The 22033-nt window shown below is 39.9% G+C and overlaps 1 protein-coding gene across 1 annotated transcript in view; it reads right to left on the reverse strand.

The window, feature by feature from the left end:
- Positions 1 to 22033, reverse strand: part of dnah7 (dynein, axonemal, heavy chain 7) — an 87963-nt gene that overhangs the window by 39230 nt on the left and 26700 nt on the right. The window contains exons 30-46 of the mRNA XM_085384010.1: positions 19711 to 19959; positions 18572 to 18721; positions 15548 to 15730; positions 13659 to 13835; positions 13262 to 13393; positions 10545 to 10766; positions 9569 to 9766; positions 5792 to 5947; positions 5441 to 5609; positions 4218 to 4344; positions 3472 to 3691; positions 2654 to 3280; positions 2307 to 2552; positions 1854 to 2083; positions 1350 to 1680; positions 924 to 1270; positions 89 to 269 (exon numbers count right to left, since the gene is read on the reverse strand). Of these exons, the coding sequence (XP_085240136.1) occupies positions 89 to 269; positions 924 to 1270; positions 1350 to 1680; positions 1854 to 2083; positions 2307 to 2552; positions 2654 to 3280; positions 3472 to 3691; positions 4218 to 4344; positions 5441 to 5609; positions 5792 to 5947; positions 9569 to 9766; positions 10545 to 10766; positions 13262 to 13393; positions 13659 to 13835; positions 15548 to 15730; positions 18572 to 18721; positions 19711 to 19959 (3945 nt within the window). The remainder of the gene's footprint in view (positions 1 to 88; positions 270 to 923; positions 1271 to 1349; positions 1681 to 1853; positions 2084 to 2306; positions 2553 to 2653; positions 3281 to 3471; positions 3692 to 4217; positions 4345 to 5440; positions 5610 to 5791; positions 5948 to 9568; positions 9767 to 10544; positions 10767 to 13261; positions 13394 to 13658; positions 13836 to 15547; positions 15731 to 18571; positions 18722 to 19710; positions 19960 to 22033) is intronic.

Genomic DNA, 22033 nt, shown 5'->3' on the forward strand with positions numbered 1-22033 from the left:
ATGATCATTTCCAGTGATCAGATCTGTTTAAAATTTCAAATATGGCAATTATTAAAATCAATTGGATTCTCCATCAGAGATAGCAAACCTGACTCTCTAGGTCAGCTTTCTTGTTTTTATTGGCATCCAAAGTCTTCTGAAGCTTTGCAAGTTTATCTTGGACTTCTTTTAGAGCAGCCTGCTTTTTCCTCAAGCCCTCCATGGCCACCTTTAGCTTCCCTTCAGCCTGTGCCAGCTTCTCTTTCTTTGGAGCCACCACCTTAGCAACTCTGAAAAACATATAATCTTATCTTCATAAATCTAAATGTGCAATACATAAGAGTAATTTACTAGATATGTGTGAAGTACAGGTGAAACAAACCATTATGAGTTAGTTTATTTTTACAAAATTACTCATCTACACTGCATAAATATAAATTAACAGATATCAAAGTTCTGCAACTTCTTGACTGCTTTCAGAACATAAAAGATGAAATACTTCATACTACGTGGCAGCATGAAAATATGAATGAAATAATATCTCATCTTATTGTTTTTAAATTAAGGCTTTTACTGTGTATGGAAAGTGTCACCCGATGCCATCCTTATAATGAAACTGGATACTGTTGTTGAGAAATATTAAGAACTTCACTGCAGACAGGAAAATTTAATTTTATGACAAACTTTGCATCAATAAATAAAAGTAGCATTTAAAAATGTCACAACAATAATGATGCTAACATTTCCTTTTCAATGAGTCATATCTTGGAATTGGCCTTGCAGATGAATCACTTGGGACCTGGCATATTCATGGTATACAGCCAGAAACTTTGAAGCTAACTAAGCCTCATGTTAATCACTAAGACGGATGAAAAGCTTTCCCAGGCTTGGTGCATATACATTAGTTTTCAGAACTAAGAACAGAAGATGAGAATATTACTTACTTGTCATACTTGTCCATGGCACAAACCCACTTACACATACCCTCAGCTGCAGTGGATGCAGTTCTAATCTTTTCTGGCACAAAGTCTGGGTTGGTAATGTACTTGGTGCGGATGATGGCCATAAGATTTGGAGGAATGTTATCTTTGTCATACTCATGGAGGCTCTGGAGAAACCTTAGGTCTCCCAGAAGCTTTTTGGCTGGGCCCCAAAAGTCTTCCACTTTTTTACCAGAGCCTGAGGGGTCCGGCACACGATCTGGTTTGATGCCTTTAAGAATGCAAATTGCCTCCATAACCAGCTTGACTGCTGTGGGTGGGCTTTTCATGGACTTCACCACTGTGATATCCTGTTGCCAGAATCATTAATCACTATTTGCTGTACACTACATTTAGCCTTTGAACCATATTAAAATATTCAGCTTTTACCTGAGGGGTCAGAGTATTCAACGCAGCCAGGGCCGACTCCAGGATGGGCATAGCTTCAGCCAGGTCAGCATCACATTCATCCTTGATAGCTTTGGCAGCCATGGCTTGTTCGTTGGCCACTGCTTCATCTATTTTCACCACCTTCTCTGTCTCAGCCACCTCCACAGATTCATGTTCAATCACCACCATCATCTCATCAACCTCTTTGCTAGCTACAAGCAGCTGTGGCTGTAGAGCCTCTAGCTCAACTTGCATGGTAGCCACTTGTTCTGCAGCTGATTCCAGCTTTTCCAGACCGACCTCATAGCGACTTTTCATCTTCATCACCTCACTGAGCAAAGGACAGAGGGATTAAAGGGAAACGCTTACACCTGCAAACTAGATTTTTGTGCCGCTTGATTCACATCAACTGATGAAGTCAATTTAAACTAAAACCTAAAAGCAGCACTTGAATGAAAAACGTTACAAAGGAATAGAGATACATAAAATATATCTTGATCTTACGCTCTTCTTGTCTTCAGCAAAGCTTTGAAGGTGGAAATGAGCTCCAGATATGAGGTTGGAGTGACATAATTGTGACGCTGCAACTCAGTCAAAAAGCGGTGAGACAAATTAACGGTTGAGGTGTGGAAGCTCTTGCACATAGTGATGCAGCCTTCTCGGGCCTCTTCCGTCATCTCAACATCCTCCAGGAAGCGGCAGGCCACTGCCTGCAGGGCATCTTCAGGCCAAGTCTAACAAGGAAGGAAATAGGTTGTTTTCCTGTTTTTAACAGGTGTGCTTCCAGACATTTCTATTTACCCTCTGCTATGTGGTACTGGTAATGTTATCAGTTACTAATGAAGCATGGAGCATGAAATACACTACATGCTCTGTGTTTACTGGTCAACTATTAGTGCAAACCTCTGATGGGACAAAAAGCACAGCAAAACATGTATGTAACATACATACACTCACCTGAAACCAGTCAATAGTACAGCAGTTAATGAGTGCGGGGAAACGTCTCAAACGGTCCCTGAAAGCATCTCCAATGGGACTCATGGCCAGCACCACATGCAGCTGTGTGCGACAGCGCTCTAAGAACATGTTGAAAAGCGACAAGGGGCTGCCATCTGTTTGTTTTTCTCTATCACGCTGCCTGTCCAGCACACGCATTCGCTCACAAATTTCCTGCTTCTCATCCACCGCAAACAGGTTAGGCACCTGGAAATAAGAAAATATTTACAATTTCGCACCTTTTCTCCATGTGTTACCATCTGTTCACCTGAATGAAGTAGTCAGTCTCTCTCTTCCATCCACTTTACCTCACCAGTGTTGAGCAAGTTGCCAATGTCCTCCAAGAATGACTCCATTTTGATCTGAGCGTCTGTAAACAGGAAAACTCCATGAGCCTCTCCTTCCGTAGCCTTCCTCAGGATTTGTTTCAGGTCATCGTGCCATTCAGTGGTTCCATAGGTCTTGGATATTTCCACCTGGAAAAGCTCTGCCTCTGCCATGTAGGCAGCCAGACGGGTGAGAGACTGACGCCCACTCCCACCAACCCCTACCAGCAGGGCATGGCCACTGGGTTGCTTGAGGATGCGGGAAATCCGGCACACATGCTCGATGGCAAAACGGAAGAGCACCAGATTCATTGGTGCTTTGCTGGTGTTGTTGAACTCCTCCAAGTGTGATTCCACAACCTGTCGTAGCCGATCTAAGTCATGAACTTCGCGGTAGCTGCGGTCCTCACCTTTGGGGTCATGGAAGTCACAAAACATGAGGCTGCGCAGGTCATCTTCAGTCACCTTTCCATCTTGGTCCTGGTCCAGATGCTGGAAAAGCTGATGGAAGTTCTCCTTCATGTGAGTCTGACACACAACCTGTAGATGACTTACAAGCCAGGATCGATCGGTGTCGTGGACCAGTCGATCGTAGTACACCCTCAGGACCTGTGGATTAACAAGAAAAGGAAAGAAACAGACATGTGCAGAGACAGATATGGACAGATCTCAACACCAAATCTTGTTGGCTTGACTGAAGCTATTATATAATGGATTTCCACTTTCCACAGAAATACGTTAGGTTACTTTAGTAATGCTGCTTTCATGTACCTCATACTGTTTGTAATGTACGATATTACCTCATGGACCCAGAGCCGTTTGATGACAGACTGTTCCTCTGCAGTCTCTGGCCGTGACAGGCAGATGCCCTGGATAACCCGGGAGACATCACGTAAATTGAACAAGTAATGGGACTTTGTGGGGGTTGGTAGCAGGTTCTTGGTGGCCTCTTGGTAAACTGACAAAGTGCTATGGACGATCTGAGAGGTCAGAGTAGCAAATGCCTTGGGGAATAAAAAGCTGCAAATCAAATGAATTCATTGGTGAGATCCTGTTCCTGGAGTTTAGTCAGAAAAATTAATCTGTAATTGTTGTTTTAACTAAACACTGAACTCATAAATATATGGTATTATCAAGAATCTATCTTCAAACAAATATAACTGTTTTCAAAATGCAAAAACATCTTTAAAACATATATATTTTTAAAATGCAGCTGCCATATGTGCCTGGATGAGTGCTAGTGGAGATCTGAAATCTGTCCAAAAGATCTGATTGCTTTTGGTCTTATAGTCTCTGAAGTAAACAATGTGGCAGAGCAAAAAGGGGGGAGCAAAAGTACCACCTTTAATCCTCAAATGACTGACACAGACACTGATGTACAGAATAATTGGATCCTAGCTGGTATTTACTATATTTTGCTCAAAAAGATCTTCTGCAGTATTGAGTAACTGATTATCCTGTATATGCAAGGCATGGTTATTTACACAGGTACATTTGGTAAATTTGAATAAAATTACTGTCTCAACATCCTAATTGTTAGTGTTACCATATGGTAAAATGCCAATTTGTGATCCTGGAGAAGATTGTATACATGGTCTTCTCATCAAAGTCATTAATGGTGATCATGTTGAAGTGACGCAGGAACCGAGGAGTGACAGGGTTACGCCCCCCACCTAAAAAAAAGCAGACAACAAAATACAAACTGGAATTACTAACTCACAGTTTGAAGCCTGATAAAGCAAGTATTTTACATCCTTGTCTGTAAAATACTTACACAGTATAGTATATGTAGTAAAAATTTAAGGAATTTGTTCAAAGGTTTTGAGCGCATTTTGTTGCAAAATGCAAGTTATTAATATATTGACATTTTATCAATATAATGAAGGGCATGATTCCAGTGAGAAACATACTGGCTTCCCTTTGAGACAGTTTTTACGGTTGAGTACAGAAGATCAATAGAAGCCACGATCACATGGTGTTACTGCGATCACCTGAAGCTCAGCAAAACCAGTGTGGTTTTGGCAGACTACCAAGCAGCTTCCAGAGGAACAAGAGGCCTGCTGTCATAGTTTAATGCAGGGAAACAAAGTGTAGAAGGTGGGCACCTAGCAGTCAAATCAATGAAAAACTCAACTGAGGCCACAGTACCTCTCCTCTCTCCTTTACCTGAGATTGACAATCCCTCCAACCTTCTTCGATTGGGACAAACAATGGCAAGAAAAAATCTAAACTTAACATAAAAATTATACATTAATAAAATCTATTGGTTTAATTAAACATGTGAAATTTTTTTTTTTTTATTTGAATTCTTGAGATGAGTCATCTTGACCAGCTATCACCGTGGCAGCTGGTAAACACTTGGGACAGCATTTAGTTTCTGTGGCTGCCAGATACGCAGACCTCAGAAAAACTAAAAAACTGTCAGCTCACGCATCACCAAAACTGTGGCCACCTGAGAGTGGCTCCCATCCCCTTCCTTTTGCAGCTGTCACTGCCAGCTGCTTCAGTGGAGGAGGCTGCCTTCATGTTTACACTGGTTGTTGTATTGGAGACAGATGTGGTAAGCATTTTTTCCATTTGTAAAAACCTTAAGGCAATGAGAAGCTCACAAAACGGCAGGAAATGGTTTGTGACACTGACTCAACAGTCGCTCGAGCAACAGAAAAACAAGAATACTCACTCTACAAACATTTTAATCAAGCACTGACATTTCTGTCATTGGCTGACGGCATTTCTAATTAACCTTTAAGTATCAGTGCGGCTACTTACCAGGTGGTCCCATCGCACATATGATCAGGATATCCGTCAGATTAATCATGGCGCAGTCCTTCAAGTCATACCAGTTCCAGTGATCAAGCCACTGGCGAAGCAGCTCCACAGGAGGTTGTGCACCATAAACCTCTCTCGCTGGCATGTTTACATCATCCACAAATACCACCTAATAGAATGTAACATTAGTATTCTTAAACTTAAACTGCATATACTAGAGAAAAACAAATTATCTGGTGTATTTAAAACTGTACGCTGCCACACTGTTTAATGCTCAATCGATCGAGTGCACACCAGCAAAGAAACAAGATGTTCAAAAATAATAAAATGTAGGTGATAAAGAGGCGCTACCATTTTTTTCCCCACTGGAGGGCCAAACACTCCTTTGCGCCGCTTATCTAGCTTGGAAATAATAATGTTTTGTGTCTGGGCAGCTGTAGTCTGGGCTGAGAAGTTGATAAACAATGGGGTGTACACATCCTTCTGTATCTTATTCAACAGGAAGTCCTAGGCAAGAGATTTGAAATATGAACACAAGTTATCATCAGATCTCAAGGTATGGGAGCATACGGTAAACAGTATATTACATTTCTTTCTTTGTTCATTATTTATTATTTGTTTATTTACCAGGAGTAATGCATCTTAATGGACATCAGTGTATCAAAAATATAAACTGTAAACATGGCAGATTACAGCAAACCTGCTAGTTTACATCTGTAGTTTCAGGGCAGGTCACATAATACTTTGTAATAAAAAAGATACACAGATATAAAGCAAGAACAAACACTAATAACACATCACACAGAAATGTGTTACTGATCAGAGATCTGGTGTTCCGTTAGTAGAAAGGGTGATGGTCACACCAACGTATTCCAGCTATTCAGTTTATTTACTTCACCTTCCTCTCCTTTCCTGCTGATCTTCTCTATGTTATAACCAGGTATATATCACAGCCTTAACTGAAACCTTCTGTTAACCTAAAAAGTCGATATCAGAGGCACTAAGTAAAAGTTCCTCTGGATATTTACATCAAATTGGCTTAATATTTTTGACCTCGACAACAAGGTATCACACTCCAAGACATGAGACAAACAGAAATCTTGCTCTTGCACTCAGTGGAGGGTTTATACTCATAAAGGCTTTCTTTCTGGTTTATTCAAATCCTACAAGTGATTTATAAAGAACTAGGTATGTCAGTAGTAGTAATACTTCTAGAAAATTAATAACCTTGTTGATTGCCGCACACAGAAAAAACAAACAAACAAACAAACAAAAAACACTGTGCTCATTTTCACCCCATTTTAAATTAACACACCAAAAGTACCTGTTACAAATACACCTTAAAAGGATCATTTTCAATTTTATCTGGACAAATGATTATGATAAGCTTTTTAATCTAATTAAAATTAAAAGTGGCTGTCAGTATGTATTTCATTAGAAAAAATTCTCAGTTAATCCCTGAAAATGACTCCAAAATAAATTGTGAAAAGAGGTGTCTCCCTGAGGAGAAGCTCTAAAGTAATGGTGCACAGGCTAAAACGGTAAAATCAGTGACTTTTTCAAACTGCATGAGTTTACAGAAAGGACATTTTACTAAAAGCTCAAAATAACGGGCACCCCCTGAACAAATCTCCTTCTGTGTTTATATGAACAGGGAACATAGCATACATAGAGAGCTGATGCATTTTATTAGGATTTTATCTTTAGGTTCAGAGCACATCCTTAGCTTGCTTTCTGCATAAGCATATATTAAGCGGTCATATGGAGGTTGTCAAACTATTTGAATAATGAGCTGCTTAATCAAAGGGAGCATGTGATGTGAATGATCACAAGATGCAGACAAAGTGCATCACCCTCTTCCCTAAATTATAAACCAGCAGCACCACTCGTCTGAGTCTCACCCCAGATTAGTGTGGTGCAGGTGAATTTGCTTTAAGTAGTCGGTCGAGGATACAAGTGCGGGCACGGTGCCATACATATTCACATAGTCTGAGCGTTTATCACTTGTGCCAGATTTGGGATTCTGCCACGGTCTGCTGGTTATGACATGGGACAGAGCCACTTCAGCAGGCAGGCAGACAGACAGACAGTGGAGTACAAGGCAGACTCCCCAGTGAGATGATCTCCACTCACCCCAGAGTCTGAAGTTTGAACTTGCTAATGGATGAACTAATGAAGCAAAGGAACGGAGGACGGATTAGTCCTTGATATAAATAGTCAAAGCACTGCTGAGAGATACTCTGTATTCTTCCAAGGTGGTCATTTCACACCTGGCTTCTGTAGCTGCCTCCAAATGATTGGTGTGCTCGCAGCACTTACTCTAGCCTGGGACTGCAAGTCCTACACATAAGTTTAATCATCTGAGTCAGTGATGCTATCAGTGGCACAGGCAATGTTTGTCTGTATCTGATAACAATTTATGTAAATAAAAAACAGCTTTAAAGTGGACAAGATAATAATAGCAGAACAGGGCAATGTCCCAGTTTTGTCTCAAAGTGAAAAATGTCCTAACAGACCACATCAGAGTGAGCTGATTTTCAGTGAATTTAATCAAAATTTGAATAATCTTTACCTTTTTACAATGCAATTTTTAAAAGTTACAGGCCATCAAAATACATACATATTGCCATTTTGCCAAAGCAATATGTATTACTTGTAGATGACTTATTTAACTGTTTGTACTATGTAAGATGTGGTTCTGACTGGATATTATCATCATTGTTTGTGGACATGTGACCTACTGCATCACTAAGTTAATGTCTTCTGAGCATTCATAGCTTCTTAAGTACAAGAAATAGAAAAATGCAACATTAGAGTTCTGAAAGAAATATTTAAGCTATGTAAAAAAATGCAACCAAATTAATTTTATTTACACTCCAAATGTCACAACTAACCACCTTCAATTGCAAATTAAATAGCTTTTCACAGAACTGTAGTAAAGTAGGAAACACTATTATTGCAATCCTGGATCTTTGATTGGTTTTCTGATCATTCACAAAAGAAAACTAGACAATTTTAAATCAGCTGCCCTAAAGTATATCAGGAAAGACTACTGGACCATCAGGTTGCCAGCTGTCTGTATCAGTGTTTGCAATAAAGTATAATCAAGGCATTCATTTTAAAAATTAGAGTTCAGGATGACATGTAAGAGCAAGGACATGTATGTATTTGCAGGTGAGGAGAAGAACTTGAACAGAGCCAGGTCTTAGTGTGGGTAAGAGACTGGCAGCTACAGTAAGTTCTGAATATACTGTCCAAGGGCTTTGTTAGGCAAACAGTACACTGTTGCAGTAGTCTAGGAGGGAGGTGATGAAGATATGAGTGTGGGTTTCAGTCTGAGAATGAAGGCCATTGTCTGGAGAAGTTCTTTGGGTGGTAAAGGGCAGATTTAAAGATGGATTTGACATGTGATGGAAACAAGAGAGCAGAGTCCAGGTTGACACCCAGTTCGCAGACTTCTAGAAATGTGTGTGAAATGGAACATCCACCCACATTAAGATGAAGATGAGCCACTTTTGCGGGCAAAGTTTTGAAAGCCACAACCAATAGTTCATTTTTATTGTACTTTATTTTGAAAAAGCTGGTTGAAATTCTGATGTCATTCAACCAACCGACAAAACCAGAGGAGGGAGCTAATTGGACAACTTGTAGTTGAGATACAATAGAGCATCAGTGGAAGGTCGCCATATGGTGACACAGTTGTTTTTGTTGTTGTTTGTTTTTTAGAGAAAGAGGCAAAAAGCAGCTGTTACCATATGAGTTCTACAGAGTTGCTGATCACGTCAACCATGATGGGAGACAGGGTAGGTAGGCACGACTTAACAAAGGTTGTATTAAATGACAGCTATTATAATAATGTGGACTATTAACATCTTAGATCAATTTCACATTCAAAAGTGGTTTTATTCTAAATGTAACTACAAATTAGGCACTAAGTAATGATTACATCCTTCTATTGCAGCAATGTAAAAAGACTGTTCTTGTCTGACATCATTTGAACTAACAGCTTTGAGCTTCATAGAGTTTGCTATACTGTGTATATTACCTCAAATCAGTTTGCGTTAACACAAAATACTGTAGTGCTTTCGAAAGGTTCGATCTGTAAAGTAGATTTATTGCATGACTCACTGTAATGTAGACACTCTTGCCAGTGCCAGTGGGACCGATGAAAATAGTGGGTTTCTGGTGAGTGACGAGTAGCTCCATCAGTGCCATGTAGCGTACTGTGTTCTCAGTGGGAACAATGATCTCATTGAACTGCATGTCTTTGCCTATGGGGGGAGCAGCCTTTAACTTATCTGTCCAAAGCTCCCACCTGCCCGGGCCCTGACATGGAAATAATGAAAAGACGAAACTTTCATTTACGATATAAAGCTCAGTGAGTGCTGGACACATACAGTACCAGACTACTAATCACAGATAATACTATTTGATGAAATGGCCACCGGGCTTGTCAACAGTTAAACTGCTGCTTAAAGCAGGAAGGAATTGCTCTCCTCAGATCACAAGCACGAGGAATAAGAGGGTACAAGGATCACAACCTGTGTGTGTGTGTGTGTGTGTGTGTGTGTGTGTGTGTGTGTGTGTGTGTGTGTGTGTGTGTGTGTGTGTGTGTCATCATCTGGTATGTTATCTCTCATGTACATATGTCCTTTTCAAAGCAGATATTAAGAATATCTCAAATGTCCGTGTTGAAAAGGGAACTAACCTTTTTCTAAGAAAACAATCCTTGAATGAAAAATAAAAAATTACTAAAATTTACAGCACATTAAAGCCAGATGGCGGGATGTGAAAGAGACTGCAGTATGCAACCATAAAGGTCACAGACAGACAATAAATTACTGTCCCTTTTCCCCAACAATCTCAGGGGAGGAAAGATTTATTGGTATGTCACTCCATCTAGATAACAAAACTCAGAGTTAAGTTCTTTTTTGTACATATTGTGATTATGGCAAAAACAAAACCACTGCTATCTTCAGTTTTCTTGTTTTTATTCTATTTTATTCAGGGTTAGGATTTATTCTAATCCTAAAACACTTGAAATTTATATACCAGCATCTTATAAATATCATGCACAAAAGTATCTTACCTCTTGCACTCTTACCTCTTTAACGAAGCAGTACTCGTAGAGGGTTCCCTTAGTGGGTAAGGGGAGTGTCAGCTGATTCGGTGGAGCCTCCACAGTGACCAGAATGCCATGGCGGGCTGCTGTCTCCTTACTTAAGGGGCCATTCATCACCTCTCTTACCAGAGCATCAAACTTTACTCGGCCCAAATCGTCACAGCTAGCACCCACTGACCAGATCAGGCAGAACGTAAACATGCCCTTTGTAAAAGAAAAGGAACATCATTACTGGTTTTGACTGCTCAAGCATATCAGTATGTGTAGGGTAATTGCCAATAAACCAAGTCCTGGTTTCCAAAAGAAATGCTTCCAGTTGCATTATCATTTGAAGACTGTTTATTTATCACAAACTGAAGATGTAACAATGAACTCCTTCCTAAATAAGCATGAAAGTTTAAAAAAAAAAAAAGGTTATCCAGAACTACCTGTGCACACGGTCAGAAAACCGTGAGACTCCTAACCGCTCTGTCCATGCTCCTCCCCTTCCCCCTCACACAGGGTTTCATGCTACTATTGCACTTACATACTTAAAGTAAGAGGTACCCCCTTTTAGATTCCAATCCCAAACATTACTTTATGTAAACACAACATATATTTTCATATTTATTAATCCTGAAAAGATGACTTATGTAATGAATCTATGAATTATAAAACAAATACGAACTCAAATGTAAATAAAATTCTAAAGCAGACATCTGGCGCCTACAGTATGGATATATGTTGTGGATATGATTGATGAAATCAATGGCGAAAGCTCAAAGTTAAAAAAATAATAATTACTCCTCTACTCAGGAAACTGGGGTTGTTTATGAGCTAATCACATCCCACTCACCACAAACAACATTAAAATACATTGAAAAGACAACTTTCCAAGACATTTAAAAATGTCTGATGAGAAAAACTGTGCGGAGCCACTGAGTAGTATTAATTCCTTAATCCTCGAGGAATCATCTCACTACCTGAGGCCAGGAGAAGCCCAGGACCCCTCTGCAACAGCATCTGACGATGGGTCCAAGGATTTCATTCAAATACCATGGATATGCCTCCGCAGACTGTCACTGACCCACTACCAAACTGGTCAAACTGAACATGCCTTCTCCAGATCCTGCCTGTCACATGTGCTCATGATGAATCTGCTCTAATCTGTGAAAAGCACAGGATTCCAGTGGTGGACCTGCCACTTCTATGGCAAATGCCAATTGAGCTCCATGCAGTGAGCACAGGGCCCACTAGAGGATGTCAGGCTCTGAGGCCACCTTCATGAAGTGTGTTTTTGATGGTTGGTTAGGTGAAATTCACACCAATCGCCTGCTGGAGGACATGTTTTAGGGCCCGCCTGTCTCCTGGAATGTCCTGGTGAAAGACTTCTACACCGTAGTATATTTACCCAATGAGCAGTCTTAGACGACTAAATAGACTACATATTCTGGTGGGCGTGAGAAGGTAAACTGATACCACCAGTCTAGCATAAAAATAAAAATCCCATGGACATATAGGATCTGTTCTAAAACATTTTACTAAAGAGTCATAGGTTGTGTTTATTATACTAATTTAAAGCATTCAGGCACACCAGCCCAGCTCCAAGTACTGTCCAGGTTATTAAATGAGACAAAAAACAAAATCCAAAAAGAGAGGACCTTTGTTAGAACAAAAACCCAGCAGGGGATACTGTAGGAATTGGAAATGAAGCTTAGCAGCCTCATGATAGCTCCTGCTGTTAAAAAGCTGATTAATTCAACACTTTGATAATGACTAGCTGAGAAACATAGGAGCGAGGGTTGAAAGGCATTCATCAGTGCAGTATGCCACAGGGGGATAATAGCAGTGCTTTCAAAAGACATGATTCAGAGGCAAAAAATCAATTGGAACGGGGGGGGATGAAAGGGCTCATCTGCTAAAATTTTTCCGTTTTTTGTCGGGGCAGACCCTATTAATGCAGTAAATTTAGAAAGACAAAAGGAATATTTTCTTTTCTGTGTTATATCTGTATTGTTAACACTGAGCTACAGATTACAGAAAATAAATGCTTCCACACTTTAATACTTTAAACTACAGTATTAATTTGTATTACTCAAGTATGATTTTAGAAACAAACTGGGGTTTTTTTTTTGTATCAAAGTAACAGCAGTATTTTTTTTTCTCATTTACGTTCATGTAAGCATTTCCTTACACTTCCAAGAGCAACATCCCAAAGAAAAAAAAAAAAAAAAAAAAAAAAAAAAAAAAGAGCAACATCCCAGACTTACAGCGTCAACACAAAACAGAACCTGACAGTGCCAATTTTTTATGAGACATATTCTCAATTTGTATTCTGTGCATATAACAGGACTCAGATTTGCAGTACACCGCATATTTTTTAATGTGATCAAATGAGAACGGACACAATGGGGAGTCTTGGATGTTGGTTCAGTAATTCTAAGCTCTTGCGAGTTTGACTTTTTCTGTTTGTACTGTGTCATATCAACTAATTAGCCAAAATGCTGTATGCCGAATTATGCATATCAAAGAGGTACAGAGCTGCAATGACTGTAGGAAGTGAAAACTGTATATTGTGGACTGCTCTGTAAAGCCATCTTTTAGGGTTGGGCTAAAATGCTAAAAAGGTATAAAGACCTTTACTTATTTCATATGTTACTATGTTTTATATTACTTCAATAGAAAGTAGCAGCATTAGCAGCAGTAGTGTGGAAACAAACCTCCAGCCAGGAGCAAATATTTTTTTCATCCACATTCTTAATCTTTGCTTCATCCTGAAATTCATCCATCATACAGTCCATCAGATTCATGAGGGACTTCACTAGGTTGGTGTCAGACGTTGAAGACAGCTCCTAAAATCAAATTTGGAATAAGAATGATGTTTAAAAAAAAGTCAACCAGCCTCAGAAAAAATTAATTTGTTAGTATAGAAGGCAACTATAAACATCTGAAAGTAACAGAAGCATAAAACTAAAATTACACAAAATTCATTTGCAAAAGAAATCATGCAAATGCCCCAGGCAGTTTCTGTTCAATTCCTGGCTGACTGGACCACTTGCTGCTCTAAAATCGAAGTACTGGCAACTTGAAAGTGTTTTTAAAAAAGTTTCTAAGCACCTTGGTGGCCTTTCGAATGAGCTGTAGGCAGGCTGGCAGTAGGCGGTCAAAGAGGGCAGTGATGAGGTCTTTGTGCGTAGCACTGACTGTAGGAGGCAGGGTACTGAGCCAGGACAGCATGAGAGGCCGCCAGCCAAGCATATGTGGCTCCATGTAGATCATACCACAGCGAGACACCTGCCACAATCATTTATATCACATTAGAAAATAAACATGTAAACAGTTATCCTTCATCACTCACAAGAATATTGTTCGTAAATAACATTAACTATAAACCGTCAGGCAGAATTATGATAGACTCCTTATCAGAAGACAAAGCTATACAATGCTGAAAGTAGATGTGATATAAAAATGGCAGTGGAGCAAAAAACATATACTGATAGTGCAAATTAATGCACAGTGCATTCATCACATCATTTGTAATTATTATCTAATGAAAGAGTTGCTGCCTTAAGACAGAAGTTCTCTGTAACATCCCATTAATAGCTTGGCAAAGAAGTACTAATAAAGCTAGAAGATATTATCAAAAACAGTAAATAAGTTAAGGTTTTAATAAACATACTCTTAAACAGAGAAATAAAAACTGAGGGATCAATAGTGCACAAAAGTGTTGGAAATGCACAAATTGGGAAGAGTTCACTGTGATCACAAAATGTTTGATGCCTCTTCATTCAGCGTAATGAAAGGAACAGATGCCAGGCTACAGAGAATCAAAAATAGAAGTCTGTTTAATAAAAAAAGCAGAGGCAGAAGCTATTCTCTCAAGACATCTATGCATTTGAAGCACATCCTTTGTTTATGCCTCACAACAAATAACCAAAGAATATATACTGCAAGAAAACTACAGGTACACAAGGACTGCAGGTTATTTCAAATGGAAGAGAGAGGTGTGTCACCCCTGTGATCTCTTGTTTTGACGATTGACAGATTACGCACCCTATAGCACACATTTCCTTTAGCACCTTTGAAATTACACAGTGGAGGGTGGAAACGGTGAGGAGGAGGTTGGGGAGGATGCTATCTCAAGTGTTATGCCCTCCTGATAAATGTCACTGTGGCTTCGTAAAGAAATGTGGCTTATGTTAGCGCATGGCTGTCTAGAGTCTCCCAAAGCCAATAGCAGAGGTGGCCGTATAAATAACAACAGTGCAAACAGAAAAGTAGCATTCGAAGACTGAATACCTCTGCAAAGGCTCAAAATACCACAGCATGCATGAACCGAGAGCCTGAACCTCGTTTAGAGTGTGTTTGTCTATCTTGAAAATTACGTCTGAGAACCGTTTTTATTTGTATAAATGTATTCACCAGGACATGGAATGGGTGAATACATATATCTGTTCAGATTTTCAGTAATTCTGCAAACAGAGAAGATCAACCAGTCAAATAACCCCCACTGATGTTGTTAATATGACATTTCAAAATGGCAGAAAAAGGCAGAAAAGGGGGCTGAATTCCCAAGAATAAAATTCTTCACAGTCCCACAACAAAACAGAAACATCTGTCATTCTAATTATTGAAACATTAAAAAAAAGAGAATTTCAATAGAACAAAAAAAAAAATTCCCAATAAACAAACCCAGAGACCGCAGAGGTCGAGTCCTCTAAAACAGGCTTTTGACCAGAGTATTCATGAATGACTGAACTTCAAGGTGGCCTCACTATTTATAGTTCTGTCGTTATTTATCTTGTGCTTGGCTTTGGTTCAGGACCTCGGTTCATCTTCTGCCTGAAATAAGCTGTTTTAGCTTAAGACCACCTTACCGTCAAGGCTTTCTTCAGATTGAAGGCACAGCTGTGTGCCATGATAGAGGTATCTGCACTCATTGACATCATACAGAGCCACAAGTAGAACCTGCCTGATAGCCAGATTAAATTAAAGGAATCTCTCACCGTGGCTGGAGATGCCACCTCCAGGTCCATGGGTTCAAAGATGAGGCTCATTTGTGGTGACATTTGAATGATCTCACCGCTCATCAGACACAACTTCTTGTTGTCATCAAGTACTGTGTTCATGTTCTCGATCCACACAGCATCCACTGGACCATCAAAGATGAGCCATTTTCTGTCAGGGCTCTGAGACACACAAGGAATATGAAATTCATACCATAAGAAATCATTTCAACACAACTGAAGCTAAATTGTTAAGCTGTGAGGTCAAAACATAAAGTAAGGTTACGATTATTAACCACAATCATGAGCTGCTTGCTTGCCAGCAGTATGTTGATATATTCATCAGAAGACCATTTATGAGTGCAGTGACTCTGTATAACACTGAAGTTATGCAGTGTTGTACAGTGAAATATAAAGCCTTTAAAAATGACTGTTTAGTACAACCAACAGAAGTTTAGTGATGTGTAAAATCATTCTGGTGACTCTGTAAGTTTTATATTTTTGTAGTATCTTCATTTTTGCAGTTTATAGATGATCCCTGCACACTCATCTCACAGCCAGCTACAGTCAGAGATCAGTATGAAATGTCCAGCTCATTTTGAAAGTAGCTGTTACTCACTCTGTTGCTGGAAAAAAAAAAAGTCAACAGCTCTCAGCATCCAAAGAGTCGCAGATGTACTCAACCTGCAGTTATTTATTTTAGTCTGTGAGAAGAGTTGAAGTATCAAAATAACAGCTAAGATAGCAAGGTAATTCGGTCTGTCCTGCCTGTGCACAGATTAGCAAGCACATATACACCTTCAGTCCGAATGCATGTTGCCCAGTTGCACCAACAGGTTGTGTGGGCTTTACCTGTATGTCGTGTATGCCGTGCATGAAGCATGGCGATCTGGAAACTTTGGTAATCAACAAATTTAACAACAAAACAAATATTCAAAATAAAGTTTGAGGATCATGCACATTAAGGAATTTTCCCAGAAGAAAATGCAAAGAAGGTGGGCGTGGTCTGAAAATATCAGAGAAACCAGGAAAAACACGAGTGTTGATAATTATGATGTTCAGGGTTAGAAAAAATGTGTTTAAAGGTTTGTGAAAAGAGTGCATGTCTTACAACTTTATGTGCCAGTATTGCCCACATACTGCACACTGAAATCATTGTGCATACGTCCAAGGTCACAACTGAACTCCTGTGAATTACAATGTAAGTGAAGAATGTCTGCTAAATAAATGAAATTAACACCCACATTGTCATAATGGGGGCTGACAACAAGTGTCAATTCTCCAGTTAAATGGGCTGGCAAGAGCTGTACTTTAAATTGATTTGTTATAATATAAACAAATGGAGATGCCTGGGCCTGGGCCATCTGGTGCTTGTGAGGGAAGTGAACATGCAGTAATTTAATGATCTGGGGGGAAAAAAAAAAAAAAAGCATTTTGTATGCAGAAATTTAATACACTACAACGCAGTTTACTCCAGATTAGTGCACATGAAATGAGTTTAGTAAAATGTGTTGCAGGAAAAGAGAGCAAAAACAACGGAAGACCACTGTCTGCAGAAGAAAATGACTTTAAAAAAGCTAGATTTGTTTTCTGTTTTGTTTGCATCAGTATATAATGTTACTCCTTACAATTTGTAATATGACAGCTTTATATACTAACACTTTTTTTAAATGACAACTTAATTTGGAAACACTGAGAATAAAGGGAAGAAATGATTTTCCATTAGGACATGCCTCTAGTGCAGCCTGTAAATTGTCTGCCTGTGTGTGTCTAGTGTGTGTGTGTGTGTGTGTGTGTCACAATGAAAGAGAGTTATTAAAGACCTAATTTTAACAAGACAGCCGAATGTTTCTCTTGTTTACCTGCCACTGAAGCCTTTCTTTCTACTAGCTTGCAATTAATTGGAATGTCATGCCTATTGTATAAAGATCCGTCAAAACTCATTAACTGAGGGTGAGCAGACAATAATGTATCTCGATCTCATCTTATTCCTGCACAGCTACCAACAGTAGGTGGATGCACATAGGACATTTGGTCCAACTGTACCACAATTACCATGTGCTTTAAAGTTTTACCTTGCAGGGGGAGTGCAACAGCAGTTTCCTGCTTTCCTGATTCAGTTCTGAATTACTCATTACGAACAAAGCATATGCTGTATTGCCGCCTGCCTCGCAATAAAGTCAGAATAATCTACACTGGCAAACATTCCCATTCAAAATTTTTATTTATCTGCACGAAGACAAACAAATAATAAATAATTTTTTTATTTTTTTTTTTTACTTTTAACTGATACAAAGTTGTTCCAAAAACATTTTTATGAGCTGACAGATAAGTGCAATAATGTTACAGAAATGCTAAAATTATGCGGCAATAAAGTATAGTCAATTTCTACTCCACAAAGAAAACATCCTTGCAGGATGATGTTGCTTGGATCCAGGGACGAGAAAGAGACAGCTAGTCCAGTAGTTCATGAATTTCAAAAAGCTTACTCGACCTTTAACAGTTTAATCACAGTTCTGCACTATCTGCAGAATATATTTAAACTGCAAGCACTAAAATCACATGCATAAAACTGCTAATTATATTCTCAACAGAAAAGCATTTTGTCCAAAAAGAAAAGCAACAGAAAAAAAGGATTTAGTGTACACTTGTTCTGCCCAGTTCCATTTTCATACTTTTATAGTTGGACCCTGATATAATAGCTGTGCATGACTAACTGTTAAAAATAATTCTTATTTATCTCATATCTGAAACAAGCATCCACCACTGGGAGAGGAAAAATATGATGCAAAATAGAAAAAAGGATTCACTATAACCCTGTTTAGAGCACAGTTAGCATAGCAAACGGTCAGCTGATTTTGATGTTTTGGTGCTCAGATACCTGTAGTAATAGCAGTAGTAGTAAGTACTAGTAGAGTTGCTTTAACTTTTTGACTCATTGACTGTTTCTGACCTGAAATTTCTGATGATCTCCTGCTAGTACTCTGCAGGCTTTTGCAAATCATTCATAGGCAGCAGTCTTACCTGGGAGGCAGCGAAGGATCTGTAGCTGACAGCAAGGATGCCATCAGACCACTCGTGAGAGACAGGGTCAAACTGGCCGTACAGCTGGCCCATGGTAATGGATTTGGGATTGATTACTGTGATCTGTACCTGGTTCTCATCCATCAGACCCTGATATAACAACACAAAAAAGCCATGTGTGCAAAGAGATATTCTTACTGGGAAAAACAAAAGGTGTCCAGACAAATACAAATCAGACAAACGTGAGCCACATGATTATACATAAGATGACTGCACTCCGTAGTTGAGGCAAAAACAGACTAAATGTGTTTCTATGACACTCATTTGACCAACCTGTCTTTGCCTTGACACATAAATTGCTTACAAAATTACTGCCAGTATGACAGGATTCGTGCTAACTGAAGAAGAGAAGCAAAACCTGCTTCAAATGGCACTTCAGATAGGATGTCAGTTTGAGTTAAAAACTGCTGGAGGAAAAAAACAAAAAACAAAAATGGAGCGTGAGGGGAGGGAGGCTGGACATGATCAGTGGATGTGCAGCGACAAGGATGACGATGATAAATGTGGCATTCCCAGGCGCTCCATCAGCAGGCCTTCATCTGTCTCCTTGGTGGGATGCCTCTCAGCCCTCTCAGCCATGTAAATACAACAAGCCAGTTCTGGTCCTTTCTGGGAGATCGATAACTACTAAACAAAGACTACAGCTCTGAAAAAGTGGATGGATGTGTTTACTTGGGACAATCATGTAGCTCAGATAAGCCTTGAATATTGCATGTAAGACATATTTTTACTTGACACAAAGGGCTAGGTTTTGTTTTTTTCTTTCACAGATTAAATTTATGTATTAAGGACTCAGGTAGCACTATTAAAAACTACTAACTCTGCTTTGTCAGCCACTTAAAAATAAGCTTTGTTTTCCGTTTCTTTCAGAACATGATATGTGAACATATTAAATGCCATTCAACCTAAGGCCAAGTGCCACTTTTAACCACTTATGCTGTTGTTGCCATTATCATGACTCTTATTCAACCACTCAAACCACCCCGTTAAGTCCAAGTGTCAATAGAGTGCAAATAGAGCTGGGACTTTCTATTTTACAATCCACTGGTTAGATTTTTAGATTTAAAACAACATCTCACCTTCTTAAAAACGTCATGAAGGGCAGCTGCCAGCACACGGTAAGCACTGGTCTTTCCACCAAACGGTTCACCCACTAACATGAAGCCATGTCTCACTATCATCATCTCAAAGATTTGCAGGATTTTCTCAGCAAAGAATTCTGTGACTTGAAGGTTCATTTGCCGGCAGTTATCCTCAATGGCCTCCAGTAGAACATTGTAGTCACGTTTTGGGAGTTTGACTCCCGGAAAGAGGTCAGAGGTGATACCCTGATATGAAAAATGAGAATTGGTTAGTGATGGGACGTTCTGTATCGAGGCTTCGGAGCGTGTGTCGAGTAATGAGGGGGCGTTTCCGCGAAGCGCGTATCGAGGCTTGCTTCATTTATGGGAGGAGCTGAAAATGATGACGTCCGAAGCCTCGCTGCCCGGCTGTACCACGTGACTGGTTCATGAAGCGGTTCGAATTTTTTCCGCGAGCTATGAGAGCGATATAAACCCCTCAGACTTCATTCAAAATGTGGGTGTTTGATGAAGAGTTGCGGTTAGTGAGAGTTTGGAGACAGTTTGGAGGTTTATGAGAGTGAGGAGAGAAAGTCAGGAGAGAATGGAGCCAGCTAAGAAGAGGAGGATGTCCTCCCCTGTGTGGGAACATTTTGATCTTATTCCTCCCAACAAGGTATGTGAATTTCCACAGAAGATGGATTTTCATAATACTGATGGTGCAATAAAACCTATGTTAGGCTGTCTGTACTTTTGTACAAGGTGAGGTGTTTGCTATGTGCCAGGGAGCTGGGATATAACAACAACACCTCATCCATGCTTAGGCACTACAGAGCTATGCATGAGAATAAGGGGAACACCGATTGTGGAGCAAGACCAGGTGAGCCATCAAATGCCATGATACTATAGCATGCTGTAATGTTACTAAATGATATAACAATATCATACAATGCAATAAGTGACGTGTGTGATATTTAAATTTGTGCTTTGTTTTTATTGTCTTTCCATACTGCCAGCATAAATATACACAGTATACTGCATCACTACAATATAGATGTTTTACACACTCCTTTTGTTGTTGACATTTACAGGCTGTGTGCAAAATGCCACACTCTTCAAATTCATACCAGCTATTATTTTTACGTCCAGTAGGTGTCCTGCTAGAGCAAATGAAGCTTCATGAAGCTTCGCGTTGGGGTGAACCAATTGGATGAAAAGCTTCAGTGCTTCATGGGGCTTCATCTGCCCATCACTAGAATTGGTAGAGAATACTGGAGTGGAATGATGGAACACACTGTATATACAGGGAGTGCAGAATTATTAGGCAAATGAGTATTTTGTCCACATCATCCTCTTCATGCATGTTGTCTTACTCCAAGCTGTATAGGCTCGAAAGCCTACTACCAATTAAGCATATTAGGTGATGTGCATCTCTGTAATGAGAAGGGGTGTGGTCTAATGACATCAACACCCTATAGCAGGTGTGCATAATTATTAGGCAACTTCCTTTCCTTTGGCAAAATGGGTCAAAAGAAGGACTTGACAGGCTCAGAAAAGTCAAAAATAGTGAGATATCTTGCAGAGGGATGCAGCAGTCTCAAAATTGCAAAGCTTCTGAAGCGTGATCATCGACCAATCAAGCGTTTCATTCAAAATAGTCAACAGGGTCGCAAGAAGCGTGTGGAAAAACCAAGGCGCAAAATAACTGCCCATGAACTGAGAAAAGTCAAGCGTGCAGCTGCCAAGATGCCACTTGCCACCAGTTTGGCCATATTTCAGAGCTGCAACATCACTGGAGTGCCCAAAAGCACAAGGTGTGCAATACTCAGAGACATGGCCAAGGTAAGAAAGGCTGAAAGACGACCACCACTGAACAAGACACACAAGCTGAAACGTCAAGACTGGGCCAAGAAATATCTCAAGACTGGTTTTTCTAAGGTTTTATGGACTGATGAAATGAGAGTGAGTCTTGATGGGCCAGATGGATGGGCCCGTGGCTGGATTGGTAAAGGGCAGAGAGCTCCAGTCCGACTCAGACGCCAGCAAGGTGGAGGTGGAGTACTGGTTTGGGCTGGTATCATCAAAGATGAGCTTGTGGGGCCTTTTCGGGTTGAGGATGGAGTCAAGCTCAACTCCCAGTCCTACTGCCAGTTTCTGGAAGACACCTTCTTCAAGCAGTGGTACAGGAAGAAGTCTGCATCCTTCAAGAAAAACATGATTTTCATGCAGGACAAAGCTCCATCACACGCGTCCAAGTACTCCACAGCGTGGCTGGCAAGAAAGGGTATAAAAGAAGAAAAACTAATGACATGGCCTCCTTGTTCACCTGATCTGAACCCCA

This window comes from Rhamphochromis longiceps, linkage group LG16 (assembly GCF_057381845.1).
Source record: "Rhamphochromis longiceps isolate RC_006_pf linkage group LG16, R_longiceps_female_GT1.1, whole genome shotgun sequence".
NCBI classification, from domain to species: domain Eukaryota; kingdom Metazoa; phylum Chordata; class Actinopteri; order Cichliformes; family Cichlidae; genus Rhamphochromis; species Rhamphochromis longiceps.